General features: G+C 37.4%; 1 protein-coding gene across 7 annotated transcripts in view; it reads right to left on the reverse strand.

Moving 5' to 3' along the window:
- The window catches only part of ipo8 (importin 8), a 56,692-nt gene that overhangs the window by 12,776 nt on the left and 30,154 nt on the right, over positions 1 to 13,762 (reverse strand). For 6 of the 7 annotated variants that reach the window (XR_003598868.1, XM_028043663.1, XM_028043662.1 and 3 more), the window contains 9 exons: positions 12,144 to 12,233; positions 11,593 to 11,687; positions 11,422 to 11,506; positions 11,157 to 11,291; positions 4,415 to 4,514; positions 3,856 to 3,932; positions 530 to 646; positions 341 to 430; positions 56 to 221 (listed from right to left, as the gene is read on the reverse strand). Coding sequence is in view for 6 of the 7 variants with exons in the window: in XM_028043663.1 (XP_027899464.1) it covers positions 56 to 221; positions 341 to 430; positions 530 to 646; positions 3,856 to 3,932; positions 4,415 to 4,514; positions 11,157 to 11,291; positions 11,422 to 11,506; positions 11,593 to 11,687; positions 12,144 to 12,233 (955 nt within the window). In the remaining variant the exon portion in view is untranslated. The remainder of the gene's footprint in view (positions 1 to 55; positions 222 to 340; positions 431 to 529; positions 647 to 3,855; positions 3,933 to 4,414; positions 4,515 to 11,156; positions 11,292 to 11,421; positions 11,507 to 11,592; positions 11,688 to 12,143; positions 12,234 to 13,762) is intronic. The other variant, XM_028043660.1, reaches the window with a different exon arrangement.

Genomic DNA, 13,762 nt, shown 5'->3' on the forward strand with positions numbered 1-13,762 from the left:
GTGCTTTTTCCTTTAATCATAAAACTTATAGCATTCAAAATGTTGGTTAATGCACCTTGCTCCTGGTTGCTCACAAGTGTCTGCAAAGCAATGGCTGCTTCCACCTTAACAGGCATCTCTTTGTCGTCTATAAGGTCTTGTCTGACCAGCTCCACTGCGTTCCTAAGTACCAGCTCGTTATGGAAACACAGTGGGCTGAAGCAATGCAGCACCCAACATGACTGGTAGATCACAGCAGAAATGTCCAGGTTTGTATAATCCACTCACAGTATTTTTGAAAGACTAAGATCAGCTTTTCCAAAAAAGGAAAACTGGGTGAATGGATGGGACCGTTACTCACCCTGGCTCGAAGGTAACCCATTGGAGAATTGAGCAGTGGAAACACATAGTTTTGCAGCATTGACTCCATCTGCTCCCTGTATATTCTCTTCTTTGAGATGAGATTTAACACACAATACCTCAAATATGTGTATCAGGATTTACTCAGTCATATTTTCTAAATGAGTAACAGAACTGGGCTCTCATTTACCTTTAGTAAGGGCTCAGCAAGAGCTCCAATGCAGTGCAGTGCTCCATCCTTACTCCGGGGGTCAGTAGAGGGGTCTGCCAGGAGTTTGTGGCAGAACGCCATCATCTGAGGGAGAATCTGACAAGCAGAAACCATCAACTTCAAGTTATGTTTTGAAAACATGCAAAGTCAAACCTTTCTGAACATCTTTATTTATGGATTAGGCCCAAAGTCTGTATCCATTCATTATAGAAATAAATGTAGTTTAATTTTGTACTTTTCATGATTGAGTTCAACTGCTCTTTTTCAAAGTAGAATACAACTTACATGACTTAAAAAAAAAAGAGTTAAATGTACAAGTTCAAATTTATTGTGGATTTTCTCAGATAAACAAACAAAGGAGTTCCGCCTACAAAGTATCCCCGGAAGTTTGTTTTCAATTATTCGTGCTAAATTTTGACAGATTAGACTTGGGGTTCCTGAAGGCAACATTCTTGAGTCACTTTTATTCAACATTAATATGATGATTTGAAAAGAGATGATCACTCTCTTTTGATCACTGACTGCTGGCTTTCAAGCGCTTTGGTTAGTCAAGCACTGGAACCTTATGGACAGTTATTTGTCAATTTCAAATGTCAGGTAAGCATAATTCCTTAATATGTTTTAGTTTTTGTGTTTCTGCCTCTTTTTTACTTGCTGTAGCAACAACTCAGCATCTGTGATTCAAATAAACTTGAACCTAAACAGAAAGAAGCAGTCGCTTCAGGCTGGAAGAGTAGAAAAACCAAACTACAACAGAAAGTAGTAAGAATGAAGAGTAGGGTTGAAAAGAAGTTGAGGAAGATATGGAGCCTGGAGCTCTACAGGTGTTGCTTTGGATACAGCTTCTGAGTAAAGTTTTACTTTATTCAGATTGATTATCACTAATTTGAGACAACAATAGAAGTTGGAAGACCACCATATTTCTGACTTAAATGTCTCTTTTGATTAGTTCAACTGTAATGAAATGCAAGGTATTTCCCTTACATCACATCAGTGTTTCTCAAACTTTTTCAGCCCAAGGACCACAATTCCCATTTAACAAACACTCGCGGACCATCTAACCTGAAATTGCCCTGCGATAACACATCTTAATATATGATGCAACCTTATATTAAAATACTACTCTCTTAACTCATGTATTGTTGTTTTCTTTGTTCATCCTAATTAAAAGAGTGGTACTGTTTAGCAAATATGACTGGCCACGACAAAGACATGAACAGGTCTACTTGGGCATTTTGAGTTATTCACAGATTCTGAAAGTGTGGAGTCTTACATTTTCTAATGACGTCAAACACATGGAAATAGAAAAGAACTTACTACCAAGTGTTGTGTGCATTAATAACATTTAGGGCTATTTGTGATTTAGAACCACAATTAAAGAAAAATAGACTTGAATCTTTTTCTGCACTATTAAATACAAAAATAATAACCCATTTCTATCAATTGTATTTATCTATTAAATAAAAATAACAATAGTTGTTGACGTGTAAGCAGAGCATCATGAGCAAGCAAAGTCCTAAAAAACAAAGAACAGTTCTCACTAACTGAGACGAGTCCTACCGCTCATCGCATAGAGCAGTGAACAAATTGCTAGTGAACGACACATCAACACTCAGCGGCTGTGACTTCGCTTCCTTTGATCATATAAATAGTCCTGGAGTTGTTTTCTTTCCATCGGTATCTGCAGCTTTTCTTTTGAATGATCCGGTTTTAAGCCACTTATCCATTATTATTTTTAACACAGTCCTTTGGTATGCTAATTGTTGCACTTTGAGCTTACATTATGGCAAATAAACGGTGTTATGCCGAGAAATGCACGCCTGCTGAGAATTGCATGCCCTGAAGGTCATTGGGGGCCTCCAAAGGTCCCTTTCCAGAATGCATGCCCTGCAATGTGAAAATATTGGATGGTAATGTGTTATATGAAATTTTCTAGATAATGACACATATAATCTGTGACATTCATATCTGTATGACACCTTTTGAGCTGAAAAACAGGGCATGCAAATATCGGCAGGCTAAATTTGCTGTGCCAAATATGCATCTCCAGCTAACTCAGACAAATAGAGGGCTAAGAACGATCTAAGCTTTTCTGCCTAATCACACCTGTTCTCTGAGCTCCTGGTATGAGTTTCATATCAATAGGATAATATTTGGGGAAATAGACAGGGCATATATCGGCTTGCATAGTAATAATTAGCTGTGCCAAAAAATGCATCCTCCTCCTAACTTGCACAAATAAAGAGTTAAGAGTGAAATAACTTTTCTAAATAATCACACTTGTTCTCTGAGCTAAGGGTATGAGTTTCATACCAATAGAACAATATGTGGGAAAAATAGATAGGGGATGCCTATATTGGCAGCCTAATAATTAGCTTTGCCAAAAAATGAGTCCCCCTCCTAATTTGAAGAAATAAAAAGCTAAGAGTGAAATAACTTTTTCTACATAATCAAACATGTTCTACGAACTGCTGGTATAGGTTTCATATCAATAGGATAATATTTGAGGAAAATAGATAGCAATCCTGGGGCAGTCTGACAGAGGCATGGTTGCCATGCACCATGCTTCCGGGCCCTCTGACCACCAGCAGGTAAGTGTCTTGCCCAAGGACACAACGAGAGGCAGACAAAGCGATAACTGAACTAACAACACACCAATTGAGGGACAAACTCCTACCACCATCATCTAAGCAAAAAATGTTTTTTTTTACATATTTGCTAAAACTGTCACTATGTGGGGAAAGTATGGTATGAGACAGATAATTTCTGGAAAAAAAAAGTCAAGCTCCACCTTCTCTCCACCTTGCTACTGTTGCAATCAGCAAAAATGCGGCATAACTGCCAGTCAAAAAGAACCAATCAGAGATAGGAGGAAGATCTTAACGCTGAGCATCAATCCTGTGTGAATGCTGCTTAATGGACCAATGGCAGAAAAACAATTACTGGCCGTAATCGGTCATATCTGACAGAGTGGTGTATTTCTGCAGTTAGTACTGGGAGCAATGGGAAAAGGCAGAGTAGCTTGATTTTTTTTTTTATAGATTATCTGTTTTTCACCATACTCTCAGAGTGATCGCTTTGTCAAATATGTAAAAAACTTATTTTTTTTCATAAAAGTTACTTACTGTAGCTTTATCCAAGCATTCTTTGATCATGTATCTTTATTTTCCAGCACTTAATTTCATTTTCAATATTGCCTCTTCAGCTTCATCTAAAAAAACTGAAAATGTCTATGGAGTTAATTCTTTTACCAGGCCAACCTGAACTGTGCAATATTTGCACCAAAGGCCCACAATCCTCCTGACCTCTTTTCTCTTGCGAGCAGCTTTACACAGGAGACTCTGTGCAGCGGTTGCTGGAAGGGAATGGTCGTCATAGATGTCTGCAATAAAGAAATACACAAGAAAAAACAACCAGATCATCTAGAGGCAGCAGAGCAGCGGGATTAAATCAAACTGAAAGTTTTACAAAAACACATTTATTTTCTGAGGTTTCAGCTTTTTTTCATTTTATAATAATCTCTTATTTATTCATTTATTGAGGCAATTTTATCCATTACAATTGCTTGTTTTGTTTTTGCCCTTTGAGATCTAAAAATCTAAAGGCCATTATAAATAAAATCTATTATTATTATTACTGGTTTTGCTGTAAATGGAGACTCAGCATATGGTCATTGAATAAAATACAGAGGTGAAACCAAATTATGCTATAATCACATGCCATCAGTTAACCTTAATGGTAGGTTTCGATGAACAAAATGATCAGATTTTAACATATTTTATCTGTGTGTTAAATAGATCATATTTTTACAGTCAAGTCTAGACAGAGACTTGACTGTAAGTCTCTGTCTCAGTGAACACTCACTGAACTTCATTCGAATGTACTCATAGGGGTCTTCCTGCCACAGCCTCTCATCCTCATCTCTGTAGCACATTAGAGGGAAGATGACCTCATGGCATATAGTCTGAAAAAGATAAAGGTTGTTATGGATCCTTACTAAACGCTGCATTCAGTACCAGGTCTGAAAGTAAGAAAAAAAAAGTTGAGCCTAAAGCTTTTTTGTGGTGGTCATGGGAATAAAATTATGACATAATGTTTCATGTTTAATATAAATATATTTTTTAAATGCACAGAAAAGTGTTGCAAAAGCACAAAAAATGAGGAAACTTCAAGTATCCATGACCTCAATGAGGTTCCAATTTGGCCTGCCATGCTTATTTATAAGCAAGATGATATATGATATATCAAAAGATATACAGTACAGACCAAAAGTTTGGACACACCTTCTCATTGAATTCAATGAGAAGGTGTGTCCAAACTTTTGGTCTGTACTGTATGTGCATATAGTGTTGTTTCAAAATTAAAATAAGGCTCAAAAGGAAGAACGTAACCATGTTTTAAAAAATGTAACCTCTTATAAAAATATTTTGAGATTTTTATTTTGGGGAGATGACCAGTGTCACAATCTTGAAGTGAAATTGGATGTCAAATCAACATCTGTGTTGTTGAGAACAATCATCTCATCTTAAAAGTGAGCAAAACAAAGAAGATGATTGTTGATTTCAGGAGATCAAACGCCGTTTCCATCATGGGAGAAGAAGTGGAGGTGGTTGAGGAATATAAATACCTCTCTGTTCATCTGGACAACAGACTATACTGGAGACACAACGGTGAAGCATCTATAAGAGACAGAGCAGACTGTACTTCTTTGAGGAAGCTAAGATCCTTCAAGGTTTGCAGCAAGATACTGCAGATCTTCTGTAAGTCTGTTGTTGAGAGTGTCATCTCTTCTTCTGTACGTTGTTGGGGCAGCAGAGTCAGAGCCAGAGACCCAAACAGGCTCAACAGCCTATAAAGAAGGCTTGTTCTGTTCAAGGGACGACTGTGGAATCTCTGGAAATAGTGATGAAAGAGTATTCTTAATAGGATCAAGAAAATTATTTATAACACCGACCATCCTCTTCAAGACTATCTTGGGTAGGTAGAGCATCTTCATTCAGAGGCTTCTTCAGATTCAGTGCAGTACAGACCACTGCACAAGATCTTTCCTGCCAACAGCCCTCATGATCTTCAATAACTCTTTGAAGAATCTAAATTTATGAGTTACAACAACATGTAATTTCCTTCAACCAGTTTCTGTCAAGCTGAAGCTGTTGTTGCAATCCAGCAGCTTACTACCATCAGAGTGTGAATGTGTGTGAATGGGAATGACTGATTTTATTATGGGGTGTCTTAATGGTCTTGAATCGCGCTATAAAAGTTTGACGTCATTATTGTTTAACCTATAGCTAATAAATGTAGTAATTTTTTTTACTATTTTCAAAGCAAGTAGAGATAGCAAGTGTTTTGTTTATAATCAAAATATGGATAAGTATAAGGAAACTTAAAAATATGCCTTTTATTTCTATAGATTTCAAATCTCAAGTGATCCTTGATTAAACAGAAAATCTTCGAAGAAATTAACAAAATTACTGGTGAGTGATATGATTTTAGAAAAATTCAAACTGGTACATATGCCATACCGTGGCCCTGCATTGTAGGGCCGGCCCAAGTCATGTATGAACTAAGAAGCCAATTAGGGCCACGGAGCCACTTAGGGGCCCCCTAAGTTGAGCTGATTTTTTTTAGTAAAGATTTCTACATCATTATAACAAAAACACACAATTTCATTTTGAAGTTGTGATTTGTTTTTACAGTAATATATTTGTGATAATGTATGTAGAAATCATTATTTTTATGGACAAAGAGAAAAATTTAAAAACAAATTGCTTTTGGAGGTCCACTGGTGGCTGTGGTACCTCACACTTCACCAGTAACATGAGCTGCCGTTCAATGTGCAGAACACTTCCAATCCTCCACATAACCGTGGAAGATTAGTTAGCAAAACAATGTAGCAAAAAAAGGACTTAACCTTCAAGGACAGAGAAAAAAAAGATGACGAATAGAAAAAAAAGCCCAGATATAGGTATGCTTTCATGTCTCTTAAGTTAATGTTTATCAAAACGATTTGTGGAACTGCTAATAGGTAAGGTAATTTTATTTATATAGCAGGTTTTCAGCAACAAGGCAATTCAAAGTGGTTTACATGAATTAAAAGGAAATACAAACAAAATAACAAACCAAAGGAAAGAGCAAAACAAGATGAAAATAAAAAAAGAAGAATCTAATAATATTGATCCAAAGTATAACTATAGGGAAGTATCCTCTGGTCTAATTCCTTTTTTGGGTTGCAAGAATAGGAGTCTCTCTGCATAGTAATTTAAAAAGTAATCTAAAAAGCATGATACTGGTCTAAATAGTAAGTACTACTCTTACTAATAGTAAGAGTGAGCTAAAGCCTTTAGCTCACTCTTTTTGTGGAAATTCCACAATTTCTAAAAATACTGATGAACTAGAATAATCTAAAAAGTATACTATTGGTCTAAATAGTGTGTTATCCACAGTTTAAAGTTGTTTCTCTGGATTCTAAGTTTGTTCTAATTCCTTTTCTGGGTTAAAAGTGAATACTCCACAGTTTCTAAATAATAAAAGAGGGATGAAATTAAAAGAGGAAAGGGAACATAGCAACATTCAGACAACACAAAAGAGAAAACAGAGACATGAGTGAAGGCGGTGACATCACGGGGCCATGAAACCACGTTACTCAGTACCACGGAAGAAGTCCGATGTGATGCTGTTATCAAGGCATGTCCTTGGGAGCGCTCAGCTCCACAACTGCATGGATAACAGGAGAGGGTGAGGTGGGAAGGAGCATTATGTTTACACATCTTCAAGGAAATTAAAAATATGTAGCCCTTCCAAGGCAACATGGGGAAAAGTCAATTCAGATACAGAATGTTTTAGGTTGGGTAGATCTTAAATTTCAATCTCCCTTAAAGTCTCACCAACACATCTCACTTCCCAATTATCCAAATTAGTGTGGCCGTTCCACTGAACCGAAACGATCAACTTCTCCAAGATTGATTCCATCCCACTAGTGAGTTTTGGAGTCCTCAACTGGGCTGCGAGTCTCAGCAAGACTTGAGTCCAACTTGCATCTCTGTCCAACCAACAGTCTGAGTGTTTGCTAGTTTGGCCAAGTCCGTCACAAATTCACTGTCAGAGATGCAATACGCTTATAGCAGGTGTGTGAATAATCTAATTGTCTTGACTGTTGATAGCAGCAATCCACATTATTAGCAGAAATAGAGGGCCCCAAAGCCAAATTTCGCTTAGGGCCCCATGGAGGCTTGGGTCAGCCCTGCTGCATTGGGTAAATTTATTTAGACAGGAGATACTGCAAAAATATTTCTAAAATACCAAGAATTAAATGAATTATATATATACATTTTTTATTGGCTCTGGTGGCCTTTATTTGATAGCGAATTGACAGGAAAGTGGGTAGTGAGAAAGGGAAAAACATGCACCAAAGGTCGCCAGGCTGGGAATCGGACCTGTGACAGCCGCATCGAGGACTAAGGCCTCCATATGTGGGTTTTGCTTAACCCCTGCGCCACCTCAGCACCCCCCAAAATGAATTATATTTTGACATGAAATTAAATTTTTAGCAGAATCATCTGCCTGCACAGTAAGAGGATTTTACTAAAGATTTTTCATTACAACATTAACATCAAAAAAAGTTTTAAAATCCTAGAATTTTATTTCATTTTTTTTATTAATAAATGCTTCAAATTCTATTAATCATAATGAAATTTGGAAAATAATTTTGATACATTTTTATACTTGGGAGTTATTTTTTATAATGGGGATAAAAAAACAGGACAGATGTACTTGGAGTACACTAGAAATCTGAAAAATTCCTAAGGCAGGAAGTCTTTACAAAACAAACGACAGAATCTACTTAAAATGAGTATTAACAAATTCACAAGTGCTAATTTACTTCTTTGTTTCTTCTTTTTCTTTTAATTGGCAATGTGTTTATCATTATTGATTGGCGTTATTCAGAATCACATTGAATTTGGAATGTTTGTACTCATTGCCATCAGTCATGTTTTTGCCATGTTTAATTACTTCAATCTTAACATCACATTAGCCTAGTTTAATGGGACATGTCCAGAGGGTTGCAAGACTGAGGGCCGTTACTGGAGACATGGCGTTTTGTGTAGGGGCCCATGGAACTACACAACAGCTGCAAATAACTTTCCGCCACATTTTAGCTTAGAATCTACATGCACCACACTACTTTGGACCTTGTTACCTAGTTGTCGTAGTGTTGACAATTAGTACCAAAGCGGCAAGTCCCTTTTTCTTTCATAAATAACGTGTACATTGAATATTTAATGTGTTATGTTGACAACTTGACAGCTACAACCAATGGTACTCATTGTCGGCGACTTGTTGTTTGCTCTCCAGCAGGGAGCTGGATGGCAGAATCTTGCATGTGTGACATCACATTGCAATGTGTCTATAAGTATTATGATAGGGATAGTGAAGGAAAGAAAGAGGCTGAGAAAAGGCAATGTGACTGAGAGGGGAATATTGAAGTCATAAAAACGGCTGGGGGAAATCCAGAATGAGCAATCATGGATTACCAAAAGCAGAAGAATGGGTTTGATTCTAGTAAAGAAAGGCATAATTACAGGTCACTACCCTCAGTTTGTGAATATCAACACTTAAACAGAGAAGTCATGTACGCCAAACCTTATACTACAAGTTGTATAGAAGAGTGAGCAGAGGAAGTACTAGTGCTTGCTCCCTGGCACATTCTTTGGACAATGTTTGCTCCCAATGTTGGTCAACATTGGTTGGTCAACATTGCTCCGAATGTTGGTCAACATTGGGAGCAAACATTGTGATGAATTTTATCTTGCAGTTCTTTGAAACAAGCCAGACCAGAGTTTTGCTTAGTTAAGAGGACAGCCAAGCTCCCAGTTGTTGAGGATTTGAATTTTGAATTATTTCCAAAATTCTGTTCACGGTGGGATTACTTTTTGGGGCTTTTGCTGAAGACAACTTCAAGAATCGTTGTTGGATTACTGGAATTACACCCACCAGGGTGGAATATTAGAATATTAGCCTGGGTTTCCATCCACAATTTAATGGGCTCCTGGGAGGTAATTACCATGATGGTTTGAACTCCTCTTTCTCCTGGTCAAAAAAGTATTACATCAGAAAAGGTATCTCAACTTCAGTTTCTAGGAAAAGACAGAATTTAAGTATAACTGGTTAGTTCAAGTTTTGTCTAATATCTTCTTTCTGCTGCTGAATTAAACTGTGTCCTGTACCTGATAGCTTCATAATTAAAGCTGCTGTTTGTAACGTTTATAAAAAATATTTTATTACATATTTGTTTAAACTGTCACTATGTTGTGACAGTGTAGCATGAGACAGATAACCTATGCAAGAATCAAGCATTTTTGTCCTGTCTGTCTATGTGTTGCCCTGTGATGGACTGGCAACATGTCTGGCAACATGTCTGGCGACCTGAGTGGCGAGAGGAGGGGTACATCGTAGTTTCTGTTTGTGAGGGTTCCCCAGGCCTGGAAGTCCGGACCCTTGAAGATGGAGAGCTGGTTTGGATTACCTTATTGTGCAATGAGGTAGGCTTGTTGACAACAAGAACAGTTATTCAATACAGACTGTACCAGAGGCTTAGTGTTGGGTAAATTGTATTATTAGTATTATCAAATATTTGTTGTATTATGTAGCCTTGTAGTTACATTTAGATAATGTTTCTGTGTGTTCATTAATTCTGATTTCTTCCTAATCCCTCCTTGGAAGAGGGAGGTGACAGATATTCTCAGCAGGCCTCCCTGAGAGATGGAGGTGTTAGTTGTTCCAAGCTGAGTTTTACAACCCTGGAGGAAACTCTGCTTTGTTCTTTGTGATACAAAGCCGTTGCTTTGAAGCTATACAACGTGTCCCTTTCGACGCCGTGCCTGGAGCAAGAAGGATTTAGATTGTAGATACCATGTGTTTAGTTTAGTGATTGTCTTGTGGCACTGCAACTAAAATGCTTTGACCCCACCCCCTAGAGTTGCAGCGCCCCGTGTGGCAGGGTTCCTAAAATCAATAAAACAGAGGAGCGGGAGATGTGTTTTTCAGAGCGGTAGGAGATTTGTAACTGAAAGCACATCTCTGTCCGTTCTCCTCGCGAGAAACAAAGAATCTAACTCTCTTGTCTTTCCTGTGTTTGTTTAAATTGTCTCTAATAGGTATTTAGACCTGACACTTAGCCAATCAGCTGTAAAATGTTTTCAGTTTTCAGAATCCTTTAAATACCACTGGTGCTCCTGTAGCAACCACACGCCGGACATAGTAACACCTTCATCCAAAGACTGATAGCACCAAAATGCAGAGCACCACAGAAAATCATTCCTGCCTGAAGCCATCATATTATAAAATGCCTAACTCTGAGTGTCTTTAATCAAATCTTTCTCTAGACTCATTTATAGATTAATATATTCCCATGGGCATTCTCGTGATTATTTTATTTATTTATTTTATACTTAATCATATTTAAAATATTTACAATATCACATATATATATATTTAAAAATACATTTATATTGCTTATGGTTATATTTGTATTTACTAGTATTTACATCAATAAAGTATATTCTATTATATAATTAAAAAAAACATCCTATGAGTAAAGTACATGTACCTGCATATGTGGCTTCATCTGTTTCCATGTCAGTGAATGTGAAAGACCCTGGTTGAGGTAGGTGAAGCACTGTTGCAAAACCCGAGCAGTAACATACTGACCCCGTCGGTACTGGTCGACCACTTTCAGCAGGACCTGCATGATAAAACCAAAACCATTATAGTTTATTTAACACAGCAAAAATGGTAGAAAATGAAAAACCTTGTGGCACAAAATATCTCAAGGGTCTATTATGTGTTAGAGCATCTCAGTGACACAAGCTAACCTGTTGTATGCCTACTGCATAGGTCTTCAGAAAAAAGTCAGCAAACTCCTGGTACTCCTTGGTCACATTGTCAGGGCTTCCATACCTGTGGTTAAAATCAAACAAGTGAGGATGACAGTTGCTTCATACTTGGTGTGAAATCTAACTCTGCTTTTCTGCTCTGAAATTTACCGCTCAAACAGTCTAGTGATGATGCGCAAAGTCCACTTCTTACACTTCCACCAAGCCAGCTCTGGACGGTCATCCTCATCAACTTCCAAAGTCTCCTAACAAACACAGCCTACTGTAAGTTCAAGATGGAAGACCTAAAACTCTTCATTGCATGAGTTTTTGCTGCCATAGCTAGCAAAAATGAATGAAGACTGTTTATATGTAAAATTATTCTTGTAAGAGAATCATGATCAAATGTCCTGTTGTACTGTTGCAAAAAAACAAAACACCATTAACAAAACAAGTTGCTTTAGAGTTTTGTACAGGTGACTGACATAAAAATAGATATTTGAGTTCTTACTTTAATACAACATGGTTTTCCTGTAACACTAACTTTTAACTTCTACAGTGCCTTATTCACACTCATTGAACTACTCCACATTGTTCCATTGCAACCGCAACCAATCATTACGAAGATTTACTGTGATTTTGTCAAGCATCACCAATATAAATTATTGTACAGTATAATTTACAATTTAAAGAGATAGCTTAAACTTCTTTCTTTGTCTTACTGCAGGTACGTCTCTGTCCACAATGGATCGCAGAATTTCCATCCACTGCGTCATCACAGTGTGGTTGATCAGCTGAAGGGGCAGCGAGTACTGTGGGACAGCATCAAGGTTAATACTGGTACCTCATTACAAAACCCAAATTTTCTGCTGTACCAAAGGTAATTCATTTTTATAAGTTACTAGCAGACATTCCAGTTTAATCCCACTGAAAATATCTAATTAATTATTTTTGACAAATTACTGTAAAAAGAATCTTGTAAAATGAACTGAAACCATTTTTTCCACAAACTGAGTTCTTTCAAATTCAAATTCAATTCAAAAATACTATATTAATACCAAAGGGAAATTAAATGTTGTTGTAGTTCATTAATTCAGATTATTCAAAAATTGAAGATGGTGATGGCTGTTGGCAGGAAAGATCACTTTCACACCAGAGATCTGGAATTGGAGAGATTTAGGCTCAGAAGTGGTGGCTTGTTTAGTTGTTTCCTCAACCTTAATATGACACCGGACCTGCAGCCCGTTTCTGCTGTCTCTCTCTACTCCTCTCTCCTCTGCTGCGACTATAAGCGTGTATATAGTCTCAGCGGCTTACGGCCACCAGGGGTTACCACACTCAGTCACATTCAGTCATAATATTGATGTCATCTCCATGTGGCATACGCCAATTGGAGGTCCTTTTGTGCTTCCGATAACCATTTCCTAACAGCCATCTTCCTAATGCGTAGTCTCTTCACCAGGGGTTTGTATTCAGTGCAGAGAAAAACAAGATTATGGTCAGATTTCCCCAGAGGAGGTCTTTTTCTGGAAACATACACATACATACATTGTTTTCTTGGGTGGAGCAGTTGACAAACTGGTGAAATGTTGGCAGTGCTGAAGAGAGTGAGGCATGATTAAAATCAGTGAGGCATGATTAAAATCAGATATTGCCACAAAAGAATTGGGGTGTTGTATATGTATGCTAGGAACAATGGAACTGATGACATCATGTGCACTATTATTATGCATTATTATTAAAATTATTGCTATAAATCTGATGAAAATCTGAAAAGATGAATCTGTTGTAATTGTTTTTTTGTCGCAGATAAAATGTTTAACTTTTCTGGGGATTACGGGTGCATTCATACCAGCCCAGAATTAGCGTCTTAAATCAGACTCTAATTTGTTTGTCTAGAAAGTCAGATTCCTTTGGGAGGTGAGAATGCAAATTTGAATTCCAAAACAGACTAAAAAAATGAACTCTGATCTACCTAAAAATCTAGGTCTCAATCCGGTTGATGTGAACTTTTGCATGATTGAAAATATATCTGAATGCCACCTGATTAGAAATGGTTCCAAACGCAGGAAGTGAACTACAGCGCAGGGCATTCTGTGTCAATACAACCATAACAAACGAGCATTTTTACCATTTGTGGAAAAAAATAGCTCGTAGTCAGACATGGGGTGCTTTTATCATATTTGTATGATAAAAGCCCTCATACAAATATGGTCAGAAGAAAATATATCACAGCTACTTGCAACCACACACTTCTACAAGCTAAAAAGTGTGAAAATGGAGGCACTGGGATTCCCTCATACATTTGCACAGTACCGCACTAAGGTAAAAAAGACTTTGC

Source organism: Xiphophorus couchianus, chromosome 17, assembly GCF_001444195.1.
Source record: "Xiphophorus couchianus chromosome 17, X_couchianus-1.0, whole genome shotgun sequence".
NCBI classification, from domain to species: Eukaryota; Metazoa; Chordata; class Actinopteri; order Cyprinodontiformes; family Poeciliidae; genus Xiphophorus; species Xiphophorus couchianus.